The following is a 23,242-nucleotide window of genomic DNA, read 5'->3' on the forward strand; positions in this document are numbered from 1 at the left end:
ATATATTTAGCCATCATATTTAGCTTTCTTTTTCCTGGCAGTTCAGTGGCTTTAAAAAGCAGGTGCCAGGAACGGAAAGAGAAGATTAAGAGTACCTGCTGTCAGCTACCTCTCCCTGTGCAGCTGTGCAAAGTGAGCACGTGAGCAGAGTGGATAACAGCTGCCCCTCGAAAACACTCATTTGTAATTCTAATTTTTTTTAAAATTTATTTTTTTTTTTTAATTTCAATAATCTCTTCCCGCACTGCCACAAATTTCCAGAGCAGCTATTTCCTCTCATGTGCCGCATGTGAAAGCAAGGTGTGCGTCCGCTGGGAATCAATCAAGCACCCCGTGGGTTTAGGGTGAGGGATGCCAAGGGACCAGTGCTCCTGCCTGCGTGGGCAGCTGCCTGTCCTGTGATGGGGAAGGCATGGATGGGGCCAGGCTCACCTGCAACCACGTGGATGTAATGTCCCACAGCAGCCCCTGCAATCTGTCTCCTTGGGGGGACCCCTTGAAAACACCCTGCTGCTGTCTCAGCCTTGGCAGCTTCCCCAGTCCTTCCTGGCACCATCATGGAATTGTTTAGGTTGGAAAAGACCTCTAGGATCATCGAGTCTAACCATTAACCCAGCACTGCCAAGCCCACCACTAAAGCATGTGCCCATCACCAGGTTCTGAGTGATGCTGTGCTCCTGATTGCACAGCAGCAACTTTCATGACAGGCAACCCCCTGCCAGCACCTCATTCCCCGTCTCCTTTACCTACATCTCTCCTTAAATGCATCCACAGCTTAACAACAGCTTGCAGGTGGAAAAATGGGCTGTGCAACACGAGCAGCCTCCCATTTCTCTTTGCGTTCAGCATCTCCCCCATTTCGTGCAGGCTCTGCAGGCTTCTGGCAGGCTCTGCTGAAGGGATGCAGGGAGTGTGTAGTGCTGTGTCCAGGTTCTACCATTCCTGGTTGTCATCTCTCTGGATACCCACTGGTTTAGGAGAAATGGGGTCTCAGGCTCCTTGGTGAGCCTGCTTGGCTCACACCTTCTGTGATATAGCGAGACCTCAGCAGCATGGCTTACCCTGGCTCTTCCTCTCCTCCTCCCTACCTTCTCTTCCCATCCATTGCTGTATCTTCCCCTTCTTATTCCACTCAAACAATATAAAAATACCTTGTACTATAAACTCTCATTGGAACTTGACTGTGCATTGGGGCACATGTGCAAGGGCACCCTCCACCCTGTCACCAGTCCCTCCTTGTTTCCCTATTACTCACCTCAATTGTGTAGTTTTGGGGCTGAAACCTTTATTTTCCTATTTTTTGAGTCTGCTGGTGCTTTGCAAATACTAACCCAGAAATACCAGCAGCAGTACCTGGTGCTCAGAGGTTGTGTGTTTTGCTTCTGAGGGTGAAGCCAGTCCCCCCAGAGCACCCTGCCTGGTTTTCCAGGACCTCTCTAGTGGAAATAAACTCTGAGGGGGCTGGTCCCCATGGATGAGAGGCAGGCTTCATGCCAGCAAGGCTGTGGCACGGTTATGGGAAGGGAGCCTGGCCCCAGGCGTTGCGACACAGATGAGTTTTTTTGTGTTCCTAAACAAGGACTGATAATACAGGCAACTGAGCCAGAGCTGCGGGAGGCTGCTAAGCTAAATGAGACAGGAAGGACGTAATTAAATTAGATACAGAGCGGCATAAAGACATCTGAGCACACATACATCGCTGGGCTGAGAGCCTATTGCATAATCCTGCTGAAGAGCCCTGCAATATAAACCTTCTCACCTAATGCATCCCACGCTGGTGAGCTGCCTGTCCTGGAATAGCATCTCCCACCTCATTGAAGGGGAGAGGCAAAAAAGCTGCCCTGAGGGAGCAGAGGTGCCAGCCAGGTGCTGGCTTGTGCAGGGGGTTGTGGCAGAGCAGGTGGAGGGTCTGTCCCAGGCTTGGTGGGGAGGACGTTGCTGGAACAGCCCAATCCCTCTCCTGTCCCTGGGCTCAGACCTGCATACGTGATTCTGGCACTACCATGTCCCAGAGCCATGCCCTGCTTCAAACACCCCAGTGTGGGACCTCCATTGTGAGCATGGCACTTCCTATGGCTTTGTGCATCTTCTGGCTGAGCCACTGTGGTGCCCGAAAAGACACAGCCTTTGACTGACTTTTTCCCTCCCACTGAGGTTTTACAGAGCTTTCTGTCCCACACAGGAACTTGCAAGGACCAAGCTCCCACCACAGGTGGTTCCTCACCTCTGCCCTGACGTCAGCTTTGCCTCACCTGAGCCAAGAGCTTCAAAAGCTGCTACAAGGGACAAGGTAAAACCACACACACACTTGTTCAACACACGTCATGGGAAAAAGCAGTGGAGACTCATGGACTGAAGCAAAGCAGAGTTTTGGCAGGCTGTAATCTCAAGGCAGAGATGTGCAGTTTTTCCTCTCCAGCTCACATCCCTCATGCTCCTTTCCCATTGCTGTTGCTGCCATCCTGGGTGTGTCTTTGCCATACAGTTACTTTTTTCTGGCTGCTTCAAGCAACACATGGCTCCCAGCACAGTGGCTTTGCTGGGCACCATGGAGTTGCTGCCAGAAATCATCTGTCCTGTGTGCCTGTAACACATGTGTAGCCTCCTGGAGGTTTTCTTCTGGCATAACCTGCTCTGAGGATGCCTCAAACACCGGGGAGAGTTACCGGAACATCTTATGGCTTTGCAGATCGGCAGCTGGGACAATGGGCTGCAGTTTTAAAGGGGAAAAGGAGAGAGATGAAGTCCTGTTTAACACCAGGTATGCCCCAAAATGACGAGGTAGAACAACACCAGGGCACTGCTGAGCACTGCATCTGTGTGGAAAACCAGGGAGGAGACAGAGATGCAGGTGATGAAGGAGAAGGGACATTGCCACCCCAAACCCACAGCTAATGGTCACCTGCTGCAGATGGGAGGTGAGTGCCAACATGCTTTAGCAGGGGGTTGGACTGGATGATCTCCAGAGGTCCCTTCCAACTCGAGACTTATGTGATTCTGCGAAATACCTGGGTGTGACCCCCTCCTGTGGCTACCAGGAGCCCATGCCCACGTGAGCATGGCACTGCCACTGCGACACCAGTGCTCCCAGCATGGTGGTGAACTGGGCTGGAGCACTAGGCTGAGGTGGCCAAGCACTTCCAAGACCTGTGGTAGGTCAAGTGATGTCCACTCTGTGGGCATGCACAGACCTTCTTGGTGTCTACAGAGGCAAAGGCAATCTTACAGCCCTCTCACCTCTCCTCTTCCCCTTCTTTCTTTAAATCCACAGCAAGGATCACAACTCTAACCATGCTTTTAAGGCACAGAGAAGGCGTGAATAAGAGCTTTGTGTAGCTCCATTTATCTGCAGCTGAATATCTGATAACCAAGAAGGCTTAAACTTGATTATTTGAGGGGAAAAAAAACCAACAGAGCTATCGGGAAAGAGGCTGCTCTTGCTTCAAAGCCAAGACAGGAGCTAAAAATGTGTGTTCAGTCATTAGTCCTGATGCATGTTCCATGCCTCGTTTTGGGTAAAATAATTCTGTGGTTTTTTGCTAAGTACTGGGAGAAAGACAAGACTCCCCTATACAGCTCAGGGGAGCTGAGGTGCCCAGTGCTCCTTTTAAAGTTTTCCATGCTGATATCCTCATACCCTGGCTCCCTGAAGGCAGCTTGAGAGAAGCCTTTCTTTCCAGCACAGGGCCAAGATGGTTTTGTGCTGCCACTCTCCTGGCACAGCTCATCTCCCATGGGAAAGATGCTCTGGCAACTTGCTCTGTGTGATGAATGCAGGCAGCAAGGGTAGGAGACAACCTGAGCTCTGGAAAAATGTCTGTGCTGGCTGTGGAGCTTGGAACAGCAGGGACCAAGTGGGGAGGAGGAGAGAGGAGGAGTGGAAGTGGCAGCTCTTGCCCTTGCCCTGGGACAGCTGTGAGCTGGGGGGATTAAAGTCGCTCCCTGCACTGTGGTGAGAGCTCCCTTCCAGGAGCCACTGAGTGGGGGGATTTCAGGTCTCTGGAATCCTATGTGAGCCTGACTTTGGCATGGGGGACCTGCTGGCTGTTGTGGACCTCTGTTTGTGGCACCAGACCTTGGAGTTTGCTGGTGTGCAGTGTGTGACACTGGTTTAACCCTTTCTCTTCATCTCTCTCTTTTGCTGGTTCAGTCCTTCCCCTCCAGCTTCCAACCCCTCCCCTGCTTTGTCTCCTTTCCATCTTCAGGTCTCTTCAGGATCCACCTTTCTCACATGCTTTCCCCAGCTTTGCTCAGACTTTCTTTGATGTGCATCCCCTCCTCTTCCCTTCTCCCATCATACACCCAGTAGAGAATTCGTGATGAAGAAATGCAACCTCAGCCAACTTGTGGGGACAGGCATCAATCCTTATGTATTCCAGCTGTGGACTGGCCGTGTAATTTGGGAGGAATTGGAAACAGTACACCCTTCTGCTCTCTGTGGATTGCATTGCCTCGGGAAATGCAAATCCTCCTACCCCTGGGATGCTGCAAATCGGCCTGACTCTGCTGAGGACTGGCATCCCCTGCTTAAACCACTTGGGAAAAGCCTGCTGCTGCGATGGAAGTGCTGGGAGGATTGGAAGCCCTCGGGCAGCAGGAGGGAGCTGACGACTTGCTGTGCACTACAGCGTCTGTCCTGTCCCTCTCGCTCTCCCCACCCGCGTTCCCACCCGCCGCTGGTTACTCAGCAAGCTCCACACGTCGGTGGAAACGAGCCTGTTTTTTCCTGTTATCGAGGAAGCAGCTATGACTGTGATGCTCAAGGACAAGCCTGGGCCTCCCACACCCCCCTCCCCTAACAGCACACACTAACTTACCTAAGCTGTTATCTTCACGGGCGCTGCCAGAGCAGCTTTTGGTTGGCTGGAGGCTGGAGCGATGCAGGGTCCCCCTCCCAGCTCTCCCGCCTCCCACCCGATATAAAGCACAGCTCCTCGCCGCTTTTCCAGCCGACAGCACACGACCGCGGGCGCAGGTGGTGCTGCAGCCACCTGTTGCACACCCCTGCCATCGCCGCAAGGACCGGATGAGTTGCTGGATGCCTGGGTGCCCAGCTCTCAGCATGTGCCGGGGGTTAGCCTCGCTCCCCATCACTTGCCTGGAAAGGTAAGGAGCTTCGCCACGCCGCAGTTCTGGGATGCAGAGGGTTAGCTGGAAAAGGTGCACCTGGACCGGCCTCTGCTGCTGCGGCTGTGTTGTTTCGGTAGAAACTGGGGTGCAGACTGCAAGCAAACACGCAGCGAAGTGATTTTTGGCTGCACCCGTTCTGCTCCCCAGGAGGGGAACGCAGAGGTGAAACACGCGGAGGGAGAGGAGGCTGGACAGGGCTGCCCAGTGTCCGGGTGTACAAACACACCAGGGTTTCTCCGGCTCCATCTCTGCAGAAGTTGCTTCAAGTTGACAGCAGCAGGAGTATTTTTGTCAACACGGTTGAACTGTTAAGTGACATGTTGCTCCTCCTGCCAAACACGGGTACGGAGCCCCGCGCTGCCGGCTTGACATTTAAACACTTATTTTTGTATGGGCGCCTGGGGACGCCGGAACGAGCTGCAGCACACAAATAGCAGCGGGGCCGCACGGTGCCTCGGGGGGACCCTGGGGAGAGGAGCCGATTCTCCCTCCGTGTTGCCGCAGCGATTTCTCGGTAGGGAGGTGCCTCCATTCCCTCGCCCCAGAGCGGTGACAGGCAGTAGCATCCCAGCCTCTGGCGCAGGAGCATCGTGCTGCCGCCGGGCTCGCTGGCTCTGAAGGCATGGGGTAGGTGGATGGTGCCACTGGGGAGCACGGCCCCCTCCATGGCGTGGTGCCAGGCTCCTGGTGGCTCAGGGGCACCCCAAAAAGAAAGCCAGGCAGCAGAAACCTGACAGCAGGGACAGGCTCCCGCTCCGCCGGGCAGAAAGCAATCGCTGTGTTTTTCCAGTGGTTTGGGAGAAGTGTAGTCCTGCCGGGAGAGCGGGATGGCAAAAGGAGCCAGGTTGGCTGCGGGGGCTGCGGGGGCTCCAGCTGAGCACTCAGCAGCTGCTCTGCTACCTGCCCCAAAGGAAAAAGCTCGTCGTGCTTTGTATTTCATGCGACTCTACCTGGGAAGCAAGCGGGAGAAAACAGTCCCGCAGGCTTAATGCGCTGCTGAACGTGGTTGCCAGGGAGCAGACAAAGCAACTGGGGGAGCATTTATTTCATACATCGGAAAGCAAAGAGGAGGCTGAAGCTGGGGAGCGAGGGCTGCCCCCACCGAGCCCGTGGGGTGCAGCCCCTGCGAGGTGAGGGGGTGGCAGCAGCAGTCCGACAGTTCAGCAAGCCCACCTCTCCCCTTCCTCCCTTCCAGAGCCAAGGATCTGAAGACCCGCTTAGGGATCCTGCTCCATAAACCAGAGCTGGGACACGGGATCGGGACCTCCAGCAAGCTGCAGCTGGGCTCCAGGCGGAGGTAAGCTAAGCAGTGCCATGTCCCAGGTTCAGCCCGGGACAGGTCCCCATGGACCAGGCTGTCCCGAGGGATAATCCTGCCCATCTGCGCAGCAGAGAGCACAGAGTGCAGCTCCCCCTCCCCATAGTCCCACCCAGGCAGGCCGGGAAGGCGGATCACTTCCCAGCTCCACCGGTTATAAAATCAGACGGGGGAACTGATGCTCTGGCATTAGGCACAGAGAGCAGGGCCTTAGCAATAGGCAAGAAACCCAGGGGGCTCCCACAGTTCTTGGTGTCTCAGACCAGTGCCTGGGATCCCTGGGGAATGCAGGCAGCATTAAAAACAAAATACTAAATATTGTTGCTGAGGGCTGGGTCTCTGCTTGCAGAGGAGGCTCTGCTGGGTTTGTACCAGCAGAAAAAGGCTCTTCTGAGCATTCTTTAGAGAACCTCCTGGCCAGCACTATGGAGCTGAGGTCTGGTGAGCCTTCAGGGACAGTAAAAGAGAGAGAGAAAGGAAAGAGAGCCCACAGGTAATGGACATTGGCCTCTCGTTTTCGTTTCCTGCCGAGTGCTGCTGCCTCCCTTCTTGCACTGTCTCCCATTGATGGAGCCACAGAACTGAAGTGCTTCACAGCAGGACAGCAAGCCTTACATCCTTTTGTCTTTTTCAGAGACTCCTCACGAGAGGTACTGGAATGGAGGGAGTCCTTCGACCAGCTCCTGAAGAGCAAAAGTGAGTAGCATTTTGATTTCTTCTCTTGGTGAGAGCAGGTCGCACAAAATACAGCTCCCAGTGAGCTGTATGCCTGAAGTGAGCATCCAAGGAAATCTCATCTCCTCCTCAAATGAGATGCTTTAGGATTTAGAAAGAGGTCCCTTTCCTGCCCAGACAGAGCTGATGCACGGGGTTCATTGCCTGACTTGGGAAGCTGTACCCTTTTCTACTGGCTGGGTGCTTCTGGGGGGACGAGTGCTGTCTCACAATGCCTTGCTGCTGCCTCGGGACAGGAGCATCGTCATGGGCATCCCATGTGGAGCAGTCTGTCAGGGAATGTCATGGCATTCCCGGACCATCCCTTTCTCCACACTCGGGAGAAGGCAGAGTGTCTGCTCGCAGCGTCCTCCTTTGCACAGCGATGCAGCCACCTCCCCACAGGCTTGCTCAGAAAACTGCATTGCTGCCCTCTGTCTGTCTGTCCTGTGCCTCCGGGGATGGCTCTTCCACGGGGAGAAGGAATTTGGCTGTTTTACTGAGTTACCATAGCCATTTCCCCCTGCAATACTGTGTGTATGTGATGCACAGGTCTCCTGTGAGGTTCTGTCTCCCTCTCCTCCATGCAGACAGCACCTCCAGACCCAGAGAGGGGACCTCTTTTTGAGATCCCCATGTAATCCCTCCCTCACGGCAGGCACACAGTGGCAGAAGTGCCAAATTTTAATACAAAAGTAGTTGTCTACTTTAAAAGCTATTCCCCAGCACGACAAAGTCCTTCCACAGCAATAGTTCGGGGCTAGGCATATTTTTTTTTTCCCAGCCTTCATCACGTGCTGTGATGGCTAACGAGCATCTCCGGCTTTGTAACTTAATCCATCCTCCCAGCACGGCTCTGAAATCCTTGCTGCAATTACTCTCCCATCCTCAGCATCTTGTCCTCCCCAGATCTCAGCTGAGAAATAAAAATAAAGGCTTGGTTCCTGCAGACGCACCGATGCGTCAGTGGATTTCTCCTTAGGTAGAATTAGCTCTTTTCCGAAGCTGTAAAGAAAATACTCTGAAGCCTCATTAAAGAAAGGTTAGATAAATACAACCAGAGGATTACTTGTCTGTGGGAAAGGATTTTATTGGAGTCTAGAGGCCAATTAGCAGTGTCTCAGAGGGTGGAATTTGCCCGGAGGGAAAGGAAATCTGCAGATGTCATGGTCTGAGCTCCCAGGGCGACGCTCGAAGGGCAGCGCTGTGTCTGGTGGTGGTCCTCCTTTTCCTCCCTGCCTTCTGCCCCATTAACTGCTCTTCTCCCCCCTCCCCAGGTGGGGTGAATGCTTTCCACACCTTCCTGAAGACAGAGTTCAGTGAGGAGAACCTCGACTTCTGGCTGGCATGTGAGGACTTCAAAAAGACCCGGTCAAAAACCAAGCTGGCCTCCAAAGCCAACAGGATCTTCGAGGAGTTTGTCCAAAGTGAGGCACCCAGGGAGGTGAGAGCATTTTCTGCCTCTGTCCTGTGGAAACAAATAGGGGGAGAGGAAAGGAATAAAATATCCTGGTGGGTTTTAATAAAGTGCTGTCATATCAGTGGGAAGATGAGTGCTTGTTCATGAAAGCTTTCATCTCTAACATCGTGTGGTCTGTCACCATTGAACCATTAATATTGGAACAGACCTCTAAGGTCATGGAGTGCAACCAGGAAGAGATAGAAAGGCTTGCAAGAATCTTCACCCTCGGCTAAAAATGCGGAAAACCGGGTTTTCCCCCCCACAGGAGGGGATTTAATGCCGAGCTAATGTTTAGGGATGCTGCTTCCTTGCAGGTGAATATCGACCACGAAACCAGGGAGATCACCCGCAAGAACCTCTCCGGTGCCACCTCCGCTTGCTTCAACGAAGCCCAGGCCAAGACCCGCACTTTGATGGAGAAGGACTCCTACCCCCGGTTCCTGAAATCCGCCTCCTACCAGGACATGACCAAGCAGGCCGCCAGCCGCGGCACCAGCAAGAGGTCGCATACCTGACCCGAGCCCGAAGCCACCACGGGGGGACGAGCCGGGGGACCAGGCGGAGGCTGGGACATGGTTAGCAGGGTCTGAGGTCTGCACGGCAGGGTTTCAGCTGAAGTCCTGGGATTTCAGCAGGATCCCCAGGACCTCGAGTGCTTCCCGCTGCCCACTGAGCCGCTGGGAAGAGCAGCCCTCCCTCCCTGGAGGAACGGAGCAGGTGGGAAGCTGGTACCTCCCCTTGCAGCTCAACCGGAGACCTGCACCTCTGCAGAGACTGAAAGAAATCAGATTCGAGTTGCAAGTCCTGGAAGAAGATCGGATTCCCCTAAACATCCATAACCGGAGAGCTCCCACCTGCTCTCAGGACCCTGCCCCTGAGCTGCAGCATCAGCCACTGGCTGGGAGGCCAGCACAGGAGCCTGCCATTCCCTCATGCAGAGCTTTTCCTATGAGGGAATGGCCAGAATGAAAGCCCAAAGACTACGTGGCATTTGCAGCTGGAGGGATCCTGCATCTGCCTTCTCCTGATCCTGAGATCCTTCTGCTGTTTCCTATGCATGCTCTGCATCAAAGCTTTACACCTCCTTCCAGTGCAGTGCATCCCGAGCAGTGACCTTTTTATCCCTCGCTTGAGCTCAACGACCTTTAGATTGCAGAGAATCTTAGGTCACATGCGTAACTTTTAATTACTATTATTGGTATTTATTTTATCATTATTGTTATTGTTATATATATATATATATATATTTATTAGGAGAGCACTGCTGAAAGCATACACGCAGCCCTTGCTCCGAGGAGCTTGTGAAAATTAAATTATTTTAGCTATTGTAGCACTTAGCATGTGTCCCACCTCTTCTGTATAATAATTTAACGTGACCAGACAGATCTGTAATGCGACCATGGAGCAAGGTATGCCCATAGCAGCAGGGAGAGCTGCTAGAGGGGTCTCAGGAGGCAGGTTTTCCATCAGCTCAGAGGACCACGGATGGCAGAACAAAGATGCTTTGCAGTGCATGTTTTTCCTTTCTCCCTTTAAAGATGTGGATGGCAGCTTGCCCTAGAGAGAGAATAGCGATGTGGGAAAGGCACTGTGGTGAGTGATCCCATGGAAAACGTAATTTTCACACATGGGAGAGAAAACCTGGGCTTTGTGCTGGTTTATAATTGGGCTTGGTATTCCCTGGGCTGGTGAAACCAGTCTGCAGCCATAGCACTTTACCAGAAACCCGTGGTGTGAGCAAGACAGCAACATGTGCCATGAATTCAGTGTCTCGGAGGGGCGTCAGGATATATCATCAGCTCAGACCTGGGGGGGACCTCTTCTGAAAGTCCCTCTCAGCAGGAATTTCTGGGTCCTGCAGCCGCCTGGAAAGGTGTGGATCCCATCTGGCAGCAATGGTGCCAGAAGCTGTGCTGGTGGGTGATGGGGATTCCGCCAGTGTCCTGTGCTGGCTGATGGGGAACACACCACCAGCACAGTTTCCTGCTGAGAGAGCCTGGGGCCACTTCATGTGGCTCCATTTATCCCTAAAACCCAAACCCAGATGTCCTCACCCACTGGTACTCACCCCTTGCCAAGGGAAGTGTCTTTTGCCCCCCTTGTCCCAGCACCAGCTTGAGCACAGGATCACTCTGGCTTTTAGCAGCTGTTTGAGCAGAACAAGGGACTGAGGACCAGTTTGGGGATGTTATTCTATGAGTCCTCTTCCACTGTCCCCATCCTGGTCCTACCTCTGAGCCTCAGTAGGTCCCAACTCCATTTACAGGGAGATATTAGCTGCTTTCTTATTTATTATTTATTCTTACAACTGGAAACACCTTTGCTGTGTTACTGAAGTGAACAATGCACAATGGTCTGTTTTCATTACTGACGTGATGTTGTCATTACAAAACAAAATGTAAAGAGGAAAATACTGTGAGAGCGTGGGCTGGGGCTTTTTTGCTTGTGGGCTTTCAATTAAATTTTACATTTTAATTTTGGGTGCTTTGCAAAGCCCACAAATCTGCTTGTGTTGGGTGACTTAAGGGGCATTTCCAGTCACTTTAAAAGTGGCAATGTCAGGAGCAGAAAAGGAAGGGGGAAGATTTGTGAAGTGTAAAGCTTTTTGGTGTTTGGCTTATTGAAGAAAACCGAACAGTTCACAGCAAGAACGAAAGCAGGAGTTAAGTTTTGAATACAGATATTGCAGGGAGGGGAGCATCCAAGTGTAGCTCGAAGATGTTAATGCTCTAAATAAAAACCCAACCAAAGCATGGTTTTTAAGCTGCCTTCTTTCTATTTATTGTGTGTTTTGGAAGCCAAAATTAACTGGCCTGCGTCAGCAGAGGAGAGCGTGTGGGGACTGCTGAGGAGGAGCTGGAATCACTGGAGCATGTATGTTCCAAGGTGTTACTGTGAACACAAGCCATCCTCTGCCATTAAAATGCCTTTTACAAGCACCTGCAGCTATAACAAAACTTTATGTCCCTTCTAATACAGCCATGCAGGGTGCAAGGATCACCACTGATTGAAAAATACATCGATGTTGCTCCATCCCTATTCCCTACCTTTCCAGAGGAAGGCTGGTTGAACTTCCCCTCTGTCTTTTATTCCCTTTTTAATTAAGCATGGCCTTGTCTTACAAGCCAAGTGATTTGGAATCACAGCGGTCTGCATGTATACCTAACCTTTGTGCATGTCAGAGGGAAGAAATGAGCTGAAAGGTGTCCAGGAAGTGCTTAAATTATTTGTCACAAAAGAGTTAGAGCAGTAAAACAGTCTAGAAGCAGCTAGAAACAAAAAAATTGTGTTGCTGATTTGTTTTTTTTAACTGCAGCTTCTAAATGAAAAATATGAATACTTTGTCTTGCAGACTTGAAGCTAATTTAACACTGATTAAAAAATATTTAAGTAAGCCAACAACAAAAAAAAAGGTAAGAAAAATATAGAATTACAATCTATTTGAGCTTTCTTTAGAAGAAAATTTATGTCCGTTCTTGACGCATCATGCATGGCCCAAGCTGAGCCTCAGCCTTCGTGTTAGCACTCAGACCCCACTGCTGATTCTGGAGAATCCCATTTGCAGCACAGTTTCGTCTTTACAAGCCTGAGATGCTTCCCAGAGAGACAATTCCATCACTAAAAGCAAGCCTGGATCCAGCGCATCTTCCGCAATTGTTTGCCATGTCCAGTGGCAGTATGACAAAACCTTAAAGCCTTGGGGGGATAAAAGACTCCAACCCACAAAACCACTTTGAGAAAGAGGAGCCAAAGCTTCCCATGACTGCCTTCGGGCACGGCCAGCAGCGATCGCTTCCAATAAACCACGGCCAAAGTTTCCCAGGGAGGAGGCTGCGAATTTGGAAGCAGCAGAGAAGATCTGAGCTCCGGGGAGCAAATGTGGGGGCTGGTGCTGGCCCCCCCGCCCCCCCCCGGGGTGTGAACACATACTTGCTCCAGGGCCAGGTTTCCATGAGCCAGGACGGGGGGGTGGGGGTGTGTGGATTTATTTGGTGGAAAAAACCACCCGTTTCCCTCTGCCCTGGGACCCAGCGTGTTCCCAGCAGCTGCTCAGTGGGGTGGCATCGTCACTCAGGGGGTCCCCGCTGTGGTGGGACCAAGCAGCTTCAGGGTGGCCTTAGGACATGGGCACAGGTGCACAACTGGCCCCACAAAGACACGTGTTTAGGCAGGTGGATGTGCACATACAAGCGTACGGATGCTGAGCCTTCATCTTCCATGGATACACGCGTGACAACATACACAACATACACATGCAAATCCGTGTTTGCACGCGTGTACATCCATGATTTATTTATTATTTTTTTTTTTAAAGAAAGACTGCAAAGAAACGCAATGTTATTTAAAGATGTATTTGAAGGAAGCTCGGCAGCAAAAGGGATGCACTGAGCCATTTCAAACACGGCAAATGCCCTGCCCCGAGTTCCGCAGTGCTCTGACAGCCCCCGGGTGGGCTGACAGGGAGGGAGCAGCTGTATGGCACTGATTCCCACTCGCCAGCTTCCACTTCAAGGCCTTTGCCTGAACAAAGTGCCAGAAATCACAGCTGATGTGTTTCCATACGGCTCACTCTCCCTCGCAGGCAGCTAAATGCCAAGGTTGCCAATCCGCTCCAGCTGCGCACAAGGATTCTTATCCCCGGGGTACCTCGGGATCTGAGAAAAAAATTAAAGCTAATTTTCAAGCTTTCTGATGCTGCTGGGGCAGCCAGGGTAGTGTGGGGTCTGCAGCCATCCTGCCTCCCCGGGGTTGGGCTGCCTGTGCTGGAGGACAGCTCGGATATGGAGCAGCTGCAACCTGGGCTTGGCCCGGGGGGAAGATGGGGATGAGAAACAGCTGGGAGGAACAGTGCTGGGGAACCACCTCCACTGCTTTTAAGTTCAGGTGCCCAGTCTAGCTCCTCCTTTTTGGACCTACCATGGGTGATCTGGGATGTTTCCAACGGACCTGCTCTGCTCTCCTTGCCCAGGGGCTGGGATGCGCTGCCCTGCTTGGTGAGGTCCCTGCCTCCCTCGCTGTTGCCCTCACCTCTCCTTCCCTGCTGCATATGCTGGGTTTTTTCCACTTTTTGTAGTGATGAGGATTGAGCAGCAGTCCAAAAAACTAGCAAATGCAGTTAAAAATTGTAAAAATACTCCATGGTAAAATGTGTAGATGTGGCACTGAGGCACTTGGTTCGGTGTTGGACCTGGTAGTGCTGGGTAACAGTTACCTTGATGATCTTGGAGGTCTTTTCAAACCTAAATGGTTCTATGAAACGTGGTTGATGCTCCTACATGGATAGCATCACCTGCTAGTGTTTAAACTGCATCCTTCTGTGGACTATTTTCCAGAGCTGTGTTCCAGCACAGAGAGTCACATCAGTGTGGCCAAGCATATAAACTCTGGGATATTCCCTTTTGGAAATATAATAAGAAAGCACAGGAAGGGAACATGAAGAAAAAACCTCATCTTACTATTCCTAGCTCCTTTAAAAATTATTTTGCCTTTGGCAGGCAGTTTTTGTTGCCCCATTTTGCTTCATTTTCATTTGTGGCTGGTAGCCAGGACACGGATTCTCGGAGATGTTATCTCGGGGAAGGATTGCAAAAATGGCTGCATGTCCATCAGGATGGAAGAGAAGGAAGATTTGCTTAACTGTGCCCTTGATTTCCCTGCTGACTGTGTCTCTGCAGCTCCTCTCCTGAGGCCCTGTGTTCATGGGGGCAAATAATGACTCTGCAGATCTGCAAATACAGCAGGAACTACATAGCCCAAGGCTATAGGAATAGTTGTGGAGAGGAGCTCTCTGACTCCTGTGCTTTAGAAAACCTTTGAGAGCCTTATATTCGCCACAAACTGCCTGTCACAGGGACTGAGTTTAAGCTTATGACTATGGAAAGCAATTTGGATGAGGGATGAGAGATAAGGAAAGTGTTACCAGCAAATCCTTCTCTGCTGAGGTACAAGCACAGGATACTTCTGCCAAAGATCTGCTGGTTGCAAACACCTTGTTCTCACTATTCTAGGGTTTGGGTTCCCACCATCCTAGAGTTTTTCATCTTCCCACCATAAGATAATGAAAGACTTTAATTAAATCAGCAAACTGAAGAAGGCTTTTGTACTTGGGTGGGTGGTGTGATATTGTTATGTACTGTAATGTTGAATTCTTTTGGATCTGAGCCTGGGATGTGCCCCTGCTCTGCTTGTTTGCCAGCCTGCAAATGGGTAGTTCGAGCAGCTCGAGCTCCAGCTCTGGTTAAACTGGGAGTGACTCCTTCTGTGAATTAAAATGAGATCTTGACAGCCTCGAGAGTGATTTGAAATTGCTCCCTGAGTTTTCAGTGTCTTTGTCTCTGTGGGGCTGTGTCAAGGTCTCCTGTGGCAACACAGACTGTGTGAAATTCCATCCAGAGACCGTGGGATGTTCCTAGACCTTATGGATGCACTGCACGCTGTGGGAAGCAGGATGCCCAATATGACAGTAAGGTAGAAAGATGTGACTCTGCATAGGCAGAGTTTTGTGAAAGCTGGTGTGCAGGCATGAGCCAGCAGTGCAGGCATCCATAAAGGATTGGGATATGCATGTAAGACATGCAGGACTGTATCCATGCAGCCTTTCCAGGTGGGTTTTCTGCATTTTTGCCCTGCATTTGTATCTGGCCCTGTCTCTGTGTACATCTGCAGACTCCCAGTTTGTGCACGTACCAAGGCAGCATGGAAAGCCAGGCATGATTTTATTGACACAATTTCAGCCCTGCTTCGTGTCTGAACAGAATCTTGCAGCTGGCACAGTTCAGTGAGGGTGGCTGGGGAGGTTGTGTGGGCCCTGCTGAGCTCACCTTGTGTCATGGGGCAGTGGGGGAAACTGAGTGGGACGTCACAGCCTGGCTTCCTTCATGTATTTCCTTCACATGTTTTGCAGGTAGATGGGAAGGGCTGGGAGACCAAGCTCCTCGGGCAGCACTGTTTACACGGAGCTGGCTCCAAGGAGGAGGGTGCCTGGGTGGTGGGAGCTGCCTCTCAGTGCCGTGAAGAAACCGCGGACCTGGAGCTCAGCGGCTCCCCGGGTGTAATTTAGCAGCATGGCTGGTTTCCTCGTGTGGATGGATTCACCAAAAGGTTAGGAAAAGCTTCAAATAATAACCCAAACCACCCCAAACCCCAGCACTGACGCACTGAACGTCTCCGTGCCTTCAGCTCCCGAGCCACTGCTGAGCAGATGTTTGCAAACCGGGTCTGTGTGTGTGGGCAGAGCACTTTGCTCACAACCTCCCTGCTACGTGCTGAAAAAAAAAACGTCGCCAAACACCCTCCCCGAAACCCCAACATCCTTCCGCGAGTGGATTAAATGCTCCCGGGGCTTCTCCTTCCTGGGATGGGACAGCGGGTACAGTTCCCGGGAAACAAACGCCACCTGGGGACACTTGGTGGGAAGCAGCAGTGAAGAGCAGCTGCTGAGAAAAGCCGCTCTGCGGCTTTAAAGGCATTTTAAGCAGCGTCCGGGTTTTCTGGATGGGCAGAGGGACCCCTTCTTCGCCTTGCCTGGCGGGTGACAGCAGGCAGGGCTGTGTGACAGCAGGCAGGGCTGTGTGACAGCAGGCAGGGCTGTGTGACAGCAGGCGGGCAGGGCTGTGTGACGCTGCACATCAGCGATACGCAAACGCGAACGGCTCGTGGTCAAAAGTTCAGTTGGGGCGGGATAGAAATGTCTGAACACTTTCTGGAGCACGGGGCTTGCGACTCTGCGGCTCGGAGGAGGAAAAGGTAGGTGCTCAGCCCCTGCCTTCCCGACAGGGGCGAGGAACTTGAGCCCCACCGTGCCCAGGGAATGCTCTGCTGCTTTTCTAGCCAGGGAAGTAACGCTTTATTTTTTTTTTTTTTCTGTGTAGCAAAGGGCATAGAAATTATTACAAGGAAATGAAATGCATCTAAATGAAATAGCGTGTTCATTTCCTGCTGGGCGGGGAGATAAACCACTCAGAAAATGATCTTTGGCTTTCCTGAGAGTAAATTCATGTGGGTTGACGCTTTACTTTTATACCTTAAGACTTCCCTCTCCCTTTTCCGATTTGCTTAGGTAATTTATTTCCAGTCCAGCTTGTCAGACGAAGATTCCTGAAAGGGCTGGTCACTTGAACCAGCCTTTGCAGGCAGCAAAATAGGTATTGGAGTCTGAGCTTTTCTAGATACTAGATCGATACAGACAGATCAGGCCCTACCCTCTTGATGTCGTTAAAAAGCTTAGGAAAAGCTTTCTGTCAGGTAGGGTCTCCTAATTGCCTGTGGAAGCAGGAGGGATTAAGGTTGGTTTTCCATCTCATTCCAGGTATTGGATCAGGGACATTCAGGACTATGTGTGGCTGCCATACAAGACTGAAGGGGAAAGTCCATCTCTCCCTGCCCGTTGTGTTCTCCACCTGAAACTATTGGTGGGGGATGGCTTATTAGCTAACCTGTAACGAGTCTGAGGTAATATTTATAGCAAGAACAGCCTGGGTTCTCCCCTGTGCCCTCACCCTGATGCCCCAGGGGACACCTGCCTGGGCTGTGAGAGCTGCTGAGGCCAGGCAAGCAAACACAATGAGTCCTTCCTTAAGTGCTGTGCTTCTTGCTGGGCCTTGGCTCTCCTGGCTGGCACTGGCATTGTTGTCCTTAATTGCCCTCACACAGACCTGCAGGACATCAAGTGTAAATGGTGAGGTTTTGCAGGCTAATAAAGCAGGATTTTCTGTTTATTAAGTGAAAAAGCCGTTAACGACCGTGTTTCATCAGCCAAACCCAGGCATCCCTCACAATGAAGGCACTGAGCATTGCATCTCTCCTATCCTACAGCAGGATTCCTTGTATGGAGCCCTTCTGACCATCATGGAACCCGCAGCTCACAAACAACAGGGGGTCTCTACCCCTTCTAGTGCGAAGACAGCAGAAGACCTTGCCTTTGAGCTAAATGCTGCTGTGAAGAACAGAAAGAGAGAACTTGTGCTGGAGCTGCTGGAGAAAGGGGCAGATGTGAACTCCAAAGTAGGGGGTGGCTGGACACCCCTGCAGACCGCTGTGCAAACTGGTGAGGTGGACCTGGTCCGACTTCTGCTGGAAAAGGGTGCTTGCCTGCATGCCAGGAAGGACAATGGTGGCACTGCATTTACTGAGGCAGGGATCATGGGAGACGTGGAAATACTGAAGCTCCTCCTGGACTGTGGGGCAGACATTAATGACCCTGACAGCAACGGCTTCACAGCTTTCATGGAGGCTGCGTGGTATGGGAAGGAGGAAGCCTTGAAATTCCTGTACAGCAAAGGAGCCGAAGTGAATTTGAGGAGGGTAACTAGTGAGGAGAAAGCCAAATTGCATGAAGGAGGTAAAACAGCACTGATGGATGCTTGTAGGAAGGGCCACTTCTCGGCCGTAAAAATCCTTGTTCAAGAGATGGGGGCTGATGTGAACATTCGTGACAACAGAGATAGGAATGCCTTGATCCATGCTCTAAAGAAGGATTCAAAAAAAAAACCTGAGTCGGTTCTTGCCATAGTTCGCTTCCTGCTGGACCATGGTGTTGATGTGAAGAGCAAAGATGAATGGGGGAAAAGTGCCCTTATCCTAGCCGTTGAAATGGAGAGCCCAGAGCTGGTGAAAACCTTATTGGAGAAGGATGAAATGGATATTGATGATGCAGATGAGGAGGGCAACACAGCGCTGATGGTGGCTGTAGAGAAAAATGATCACAATACAGCGAAGGTGTTGTGTGAAAAAGGAGCAAGGACTGATGTTGGGAACCTTATCGCAGTTGCTAACAGGAATCGTTCTCGTAGCATGGAAAATCTTCTTCGTGTGCACAATGCCACGTTTGTTCCAGAAACCCCCAGAGACTGGGAGCCAAACAGCAGACGCTGGAGGGACCAGCTGAAAAAGCTTGATCAAATCTATCGCCCTATGATTGGCAAACTGAAGACATTTCATTACATCGAGCAGAGGATTTGGGAAGGCATCTACCTCGGGCTCCACGGAGGGACAGAGGTAGCAGTAAAAGTAACCCTCAGCAAAGAGGGTGATGAAGAGAAAAAGTTCTTTGAAAAATGTTGTCACTGTGAACGTCTACTGAAGCTCTTCCAGTCTGAGAAGGAAAAAGGCTGCATGTACCTGTGCTTCCCACTCTGGGAGAAAACCCTCCAAGAACATCTGCAGGACCCAGAAGACCAAAAGGATTACAAAGCTGCTCTGAAGATGATCTTCCAGGCACTGAGAGAGCTGCACTCCCTTGGATTTGCTCACCAGGATCTGCAGCCCAGGAACTTTGTAATAGGTTATCTTTTGCTTTTTTTGTGTTTTTGTTTTGCTTTCCCGTTGCCTGCAGTTAAGAGAATATGTTTCATAGCTATTTGTAAACATATAGATGGCTTTCTGCCAAATGGGGTGTCTGTGGCATTAGATTTCTTCTTTGAATAACTATGTTCACAGACAGCCACTGAGGAGTGAAAAGAACAACCTTACGTGTCTCATTAGCTTTGCCCTCCTCTCCAGGGCTGTGAAGACTGATCAGCCCATGACATATCAGCCCAAAATCTCTTCAGAAAGCTGTTTCCTAAAGGAAGGGCCATCCAGAAGTCAGTGGTGGACTGTATCCAGTTTTTCCGCCATTATTTGTTAACAATTTCTCTTATTTCCTCAGATTTAGGTGGCAAAATTTACTTGTCAGACTTTGATAATAAAAGAAAGTTGATTGAAGGCCAAGAAGAACTTGTAAACTCAGATTTAGAGGTAAGTTCTCTGTGAATTAACCTATGGTTTAAAATTTCAGGTTCTCTCTGGTATTTTCTGTTGCTGTGAGTCCTAGGGAAAGCCCTTCTGCATCCTCAACTAGAAAACACCTTGATTTGTGGGAAAGCCCATGTAATAATAGATGCTGCATAAGAATGATAGTGGTTAGGATGCAAGACCGTGCCTGATCCTGGGATATCCACAGATCCCTTGAGAGGAAGGTTACCGTGCCTGTCTCCTCTGTCCTTGGGCACACAGCTTCCAAGTTTGTGTTGGTGTGTATTTACATACTTCTGGACACCTACAGGGTTTAGGAATACGAGTCCCCTCCCATTTGGTGGGAAGTTCCATGCACCTGGCAGGTGAGCAGTGATGTGTCTCTTTGCAGGCCCTCAGCAGGCTCATGCTGTACATTTTAACAGGGGGTAGGAAACCCCTTCAGCAAGTCAGAATCGAGGATTTGGACACTAAATCCCCAGATTACATGGAGGCTCTGGACCTTATAAGCAGCCTGTCCTCTCATGATGAACGAGGCTTGGAAGGTTTGAGCAAACATCCCTATTTCTGGAGCAAAGAGATGTAAGTCCTGGCAGTGTACAAAGGGGAAGCTTTTGGTACAGGAACTGACTGTAGTGCTGGGAAAAGGCATGTCCTACTATAGCTAAGGAAGCTTCTCATTCCACAGCAGGTTCAACTTCCTGAAGAGTATATGGAATCAAATCAAAGATATCGACAACCGAAAAACTATTTTTCAAGACTGTAATGTTACTGAAACTTTTCCTTATCCAGAGTGGACCAAGGAGGTAATCCTCTTCTCTTTGGGCTGATGTGAGGTTTGAGCTATAGGCATTCAGGCAGAAGCTTCTCCCGAGTGTTCCATAGGCTGTGTTTGAAAATGTAACTGTGAAAAGTAGCCCCACACAAATACAGACAACTGGGAGAAACAATTAAATCTAAGGCACTTGGTCGAAAGACATCGATGCTTAAGTGGGCTCTGTTGACTGGAGTGGTCATTATAGATTAGCTGGTTAACCTTCAAAGGTTTGGTTTCTTTTTTGGTGATCACTTAAGACAAGGACCTCTGTTCCTCGTTGCCAGCAAATTTCTGGCAAAAGCGTTTTGCTGATTGTCTCAAAAGCAGCCAGACCAGGCCTGCTTCTTCAGGTAACGTTGTGCTGCATCATTTGGGATCTGACAGTCTCAGTTCAGTACAGCAGCCCACGTGGTCCTCAGTGGCACAGTTAGATCAAGACTCTTGCGTCCCCCCTGCCCTCCAGGCAAGCAGGAAAATCTCCTGTGCCATGTTGACAGTACTAATACAAATGCCACACCTTGGCAAAGCGGGAGAGGAAACCCTTAGCAGAATCAGGGGGGCTGTATGGCGCATTCCCTGCAGAGTGGACTCTTCTGCTTGTGTTGGGAAATAGGCTTTTAAGGGTCAGGAGATTTTTCCCATGCAAGATGACATCCCTGCGGAAAGGCAGTGGTGGTAGATGTGCTGCTGTGGTGTGTGAAAGGCAGAGAATAATCTATGTCCTTTCTTTCAGATTGACAAAGATATTCTAGATGTAATGAAAAATCCCAGGAATCCAAAATCATTCAAACCTAGAAAACATGGCAATTGTGCCACCAAATCCTTCCACTACAGCAATGATGTCACTGACCTACTGAGGCTCATCAGAAACCTGGATGAACACAAAGATAAAGGGTATATATTCTCATCCTTGCCCCTGCCACAGCTGCATAGAATCATAGAATATCCTGAGTTGGAAGGGATCTAAGAGGATCATAGAGCCAAACTCCTGACCCTGTACAGAACACCCCAACATTCCCACCATGTGCCTGACAGCATTGTCCAAACACTTATTGAGCTCTGTCAGGTTTGTTGCTGTGACCACTGCCCTGAGGAGCCTGTTCCAGTGCCCAGCTGCCCTCTGGGTAAAGAACCTTCTCCTAATATCCAACCTCAATCTCCCCTGACACAGGACCATGCTGTTCCCTCAGGTCCTGTCACTGGTCACAGCGAGCAGAGATCAGTACCTGCCTCTCCGCTTCCCTTCGTGAGGAAGCTGCAGACCCTGATGAGGTTTCCCCTCAAGTCTCCTCTTTTCCAGGCTGAACAAACCCCGTGACCTCAACCACTCCTCAACCCTCTCTAGTCATGGGCACTCACATGTGAGGTTAGAGGGGTGTTAGCTCCTAGTGATGGTTTCACTGAGGATCGTGGCCACCAGTGCCCTTCAGTGAAGATGCAGGTGGGATTAGGTAGATGGAAGTGCTGGAGGAATAGCAAAAAAAAAAATAAATAAAAAGAGGCTGAGGAGTTTAGGTAAGGTATAGAACAGTCACAGCTCTGGGGTTTCTAGGAAACCTTCCTGTGTTATCAGAAAGCTTCTGGAATGGCATTTTCCCTGCAAGGGAGGAAGCAGGGCATCCTGGACTATTGACTCCTTGGACAAGCTTTAAGAATCCTTATTGTTTTTGTTCTCTTTCAGGATCAGTGACAAAATAGGAGACTATGCTGAGTATTTCCTGGAGGCTTTTCCAGCACTTACCATTTATGTCTACAACAGTTTACGCCAGAATCCCACATACAGTCACCTTGCAGACATCCAGGACCCTTCTCTGTAGGATGTCATTGTCTCCTGTCCCATGTCTGATCCCATCATTGCTGCCTCCATTTATTCCTTATTTATTGATCTGCAAAAGAGTTGAAGAAGTGTGTAAGGAGATGGGAGAGAGCACATGCAGGGACAGAGTATGGAACTTAAACTAAGAAATGAAAGATGCTTCAGAAGTGTTTGGTGTAACAACCACGACCTTCGGAGTGGAACCAAACTGAGTGCGAGCCCAGGTTCCCCTTGATGACCTACCTCTGTCCCTCTGGGTTTATCTGCCTCTGAGATGTGGAGATCCAGGCCCTGACCCTTATGGAGAGCGGGGAGATGTGGGACAGCCCCTGGGGTACCTGGTACATCTGGGAGGCAGGAGGACAGCATTGTCAGACAACATGGGACCCTCTGATAAAGAAAAAGGAATTTGAGCTCCTTGCAAGAGCCAATCTTCCCTACAACTTGCACTGAGGAACTCATCTACCCCTAGAAAGACATGGATTCTCTCTTTTCAGTCTTTTGGAAACACAGCAGCCAGAAAAATGGTATGTCTGGCTGCAGGGTTGCCCTTGGCCATTAATCCCTCTGATCTGGTAGAGGCACTCTCTGTCCAGCCTGCTGGGACCTGAAGGACTTCCATTTGGGGAATGCAGGAGATGAACACAATCCCATAAAACTCTGCTACTGTGCATAGTCCTGACCCACCCAAAAGTGATCATTCACATCAAAGGGGCTACAGGGACCTCTTCCTCCTAGAAAGGACAAGCTCTGCCATGGCAGGGCTGTGGACAAGCACTCCCTGTCTCTGAAACAGTTGGTGTGTCACTGTCCTCCTGCCAGACTCAGCTCCCTTGCACAGAACTGGTGTCCATGCAGCCAGCCTAGAGCTCTGACATTGGCAGCTGGGTGGCACAAACCCCTCTCTGAGATTCCCACAGCATGTCATGTGTGCCTGGTTGCCCAAGGGCTTGCTTGTTTCTCTCCTAATGCTCCAACTTGCACGATGATTATATGTTGCTTATGGAAATATTTTTCAGCTGTTGAAAAGATTTTTGTTGTGGCTTTGTTTTTTCTGTTTGTTTCTTTGTTTGTTTGTTTGTTTCCAAACTGAGATTGTTATTCTTTCAATTAGCCTATGGGGAAACACTTGAAATAAACTTGCCTGGAAAACTGACTCTACACTCATTTAGGAATGAGGTTCTCCCATCCCCCGCTGCATAGAAAGAGATACTCTGCAGCATTAAGAAACTCTCACCTGCATCAGGGGTC

General features: G+C 50.4%; 3 protein-coding genes across 11 annotated transcripts in view; 2 read left to right on the top strand and 1 right to left on the bottom strand.

Annotated features, from left to right (window-relative positions):
- Window positions 1-23,242, bottom strand: part of CACNA1E (calcium voltage-gated channel subunit alpha1 E) — a 360,562-nt gene that overhangs the window by 43,267 nt on the left and 294,053 nt on the right. The gene's annotated exons all lie outside the window — the stretch shown is intronic.
- Window positions 4,918-11,377, top strand: RGS16 (regulator of G protein signaling 16). 3 transcript variants are annotated; one of them, XM_051807191.1, is made up of 5 exons: window positions 4,918-5,106; window positions 6,326-6,427; window positions 7,083-7,144; window positions 8,440-8,606; window positions 8,939-11,377. In XM_051807191.1, the coding sequence occupies exons 1-5, from the start codon at window positions 5,027-5,029 to the stop codon at window positions 9,137-9,139; spliced, it is 612 nt and encodes a 203-aa protein (XP_051663151.1). In that variant the 5' UTR covers window positions 4,918-5,026; the 3' UTR covers window positions 9,140-11,377. The 3 variants fall into 3 exon arrangements, with proteins under 3 accessions (XP_051663151.1, XP_051663160.1, XP_051663168.1); XM_051807200.1 differs by lacking the exon at window positions 4,918-5,106 and adding an exon at window positions 5,660-5,757; XM_051807208.1 differs by lacking the exons at window positions 4,918-5,106; window positions 6,326-6,427 and adding an exon at window positions 6,587-6,941.
- On the top strand, window positions 16,237-23,178 carry RNASEL (ribonuclease L). Of its 7 annotated transcripts, none has more exons than XM_051806067.1 (8): window positions 16,238-16,370; window positions 16,933-17,075; window positions 17,439-18,906; window positions 19,273-19,361; window positions 19,750-19,940; window positions 20,047-20,164; window positions 20,909-21,069; window positions 21,857-23,178. In XM_051806067.1, exons 3-8 carry the CDS (start codon window positions 17,472-17,474, stop codon window positions 21,990-21,992), a joined length of 2,130 nt encoding a protein of 709 aa, XP_051662027.1. In that variant the 5' UTR covers window positions 16,238-16,370; window positions 16,933-17,075; window positions 17,439-17,471; the 3' UTR covers window positions 21,993-23,178. The 7 variants fall into 7 exon arrangements, with proteins under 7 accessions (XP_051662079.1, XP_051662027.1, XP_051662060.1 ...); XM_051806100.1 differs by having other exon boundaries at window positions 17,442-18,906; XM_051806119.1 differs by having other exon boundaries at window positions 16,237-16,370; window positions 16,933-18,906; window positions 20,050-20,164.

Source organism: Manacus candei, unplaced genomic scaffold (genome assembly GCF_025592945.1).
Source record: "Manacus candei isolate 608988 ecotype Guabito, Panama unplaced genomic scaffold, ASM2559294v1 h1tg000005l, whole genome shotgun sequence".
Taxonomy (NCBI): Eukaryota; Metazoa; Chordata; class Aves; order Passeriformes; family Pipridae; genus Manacus; species Manacus candei.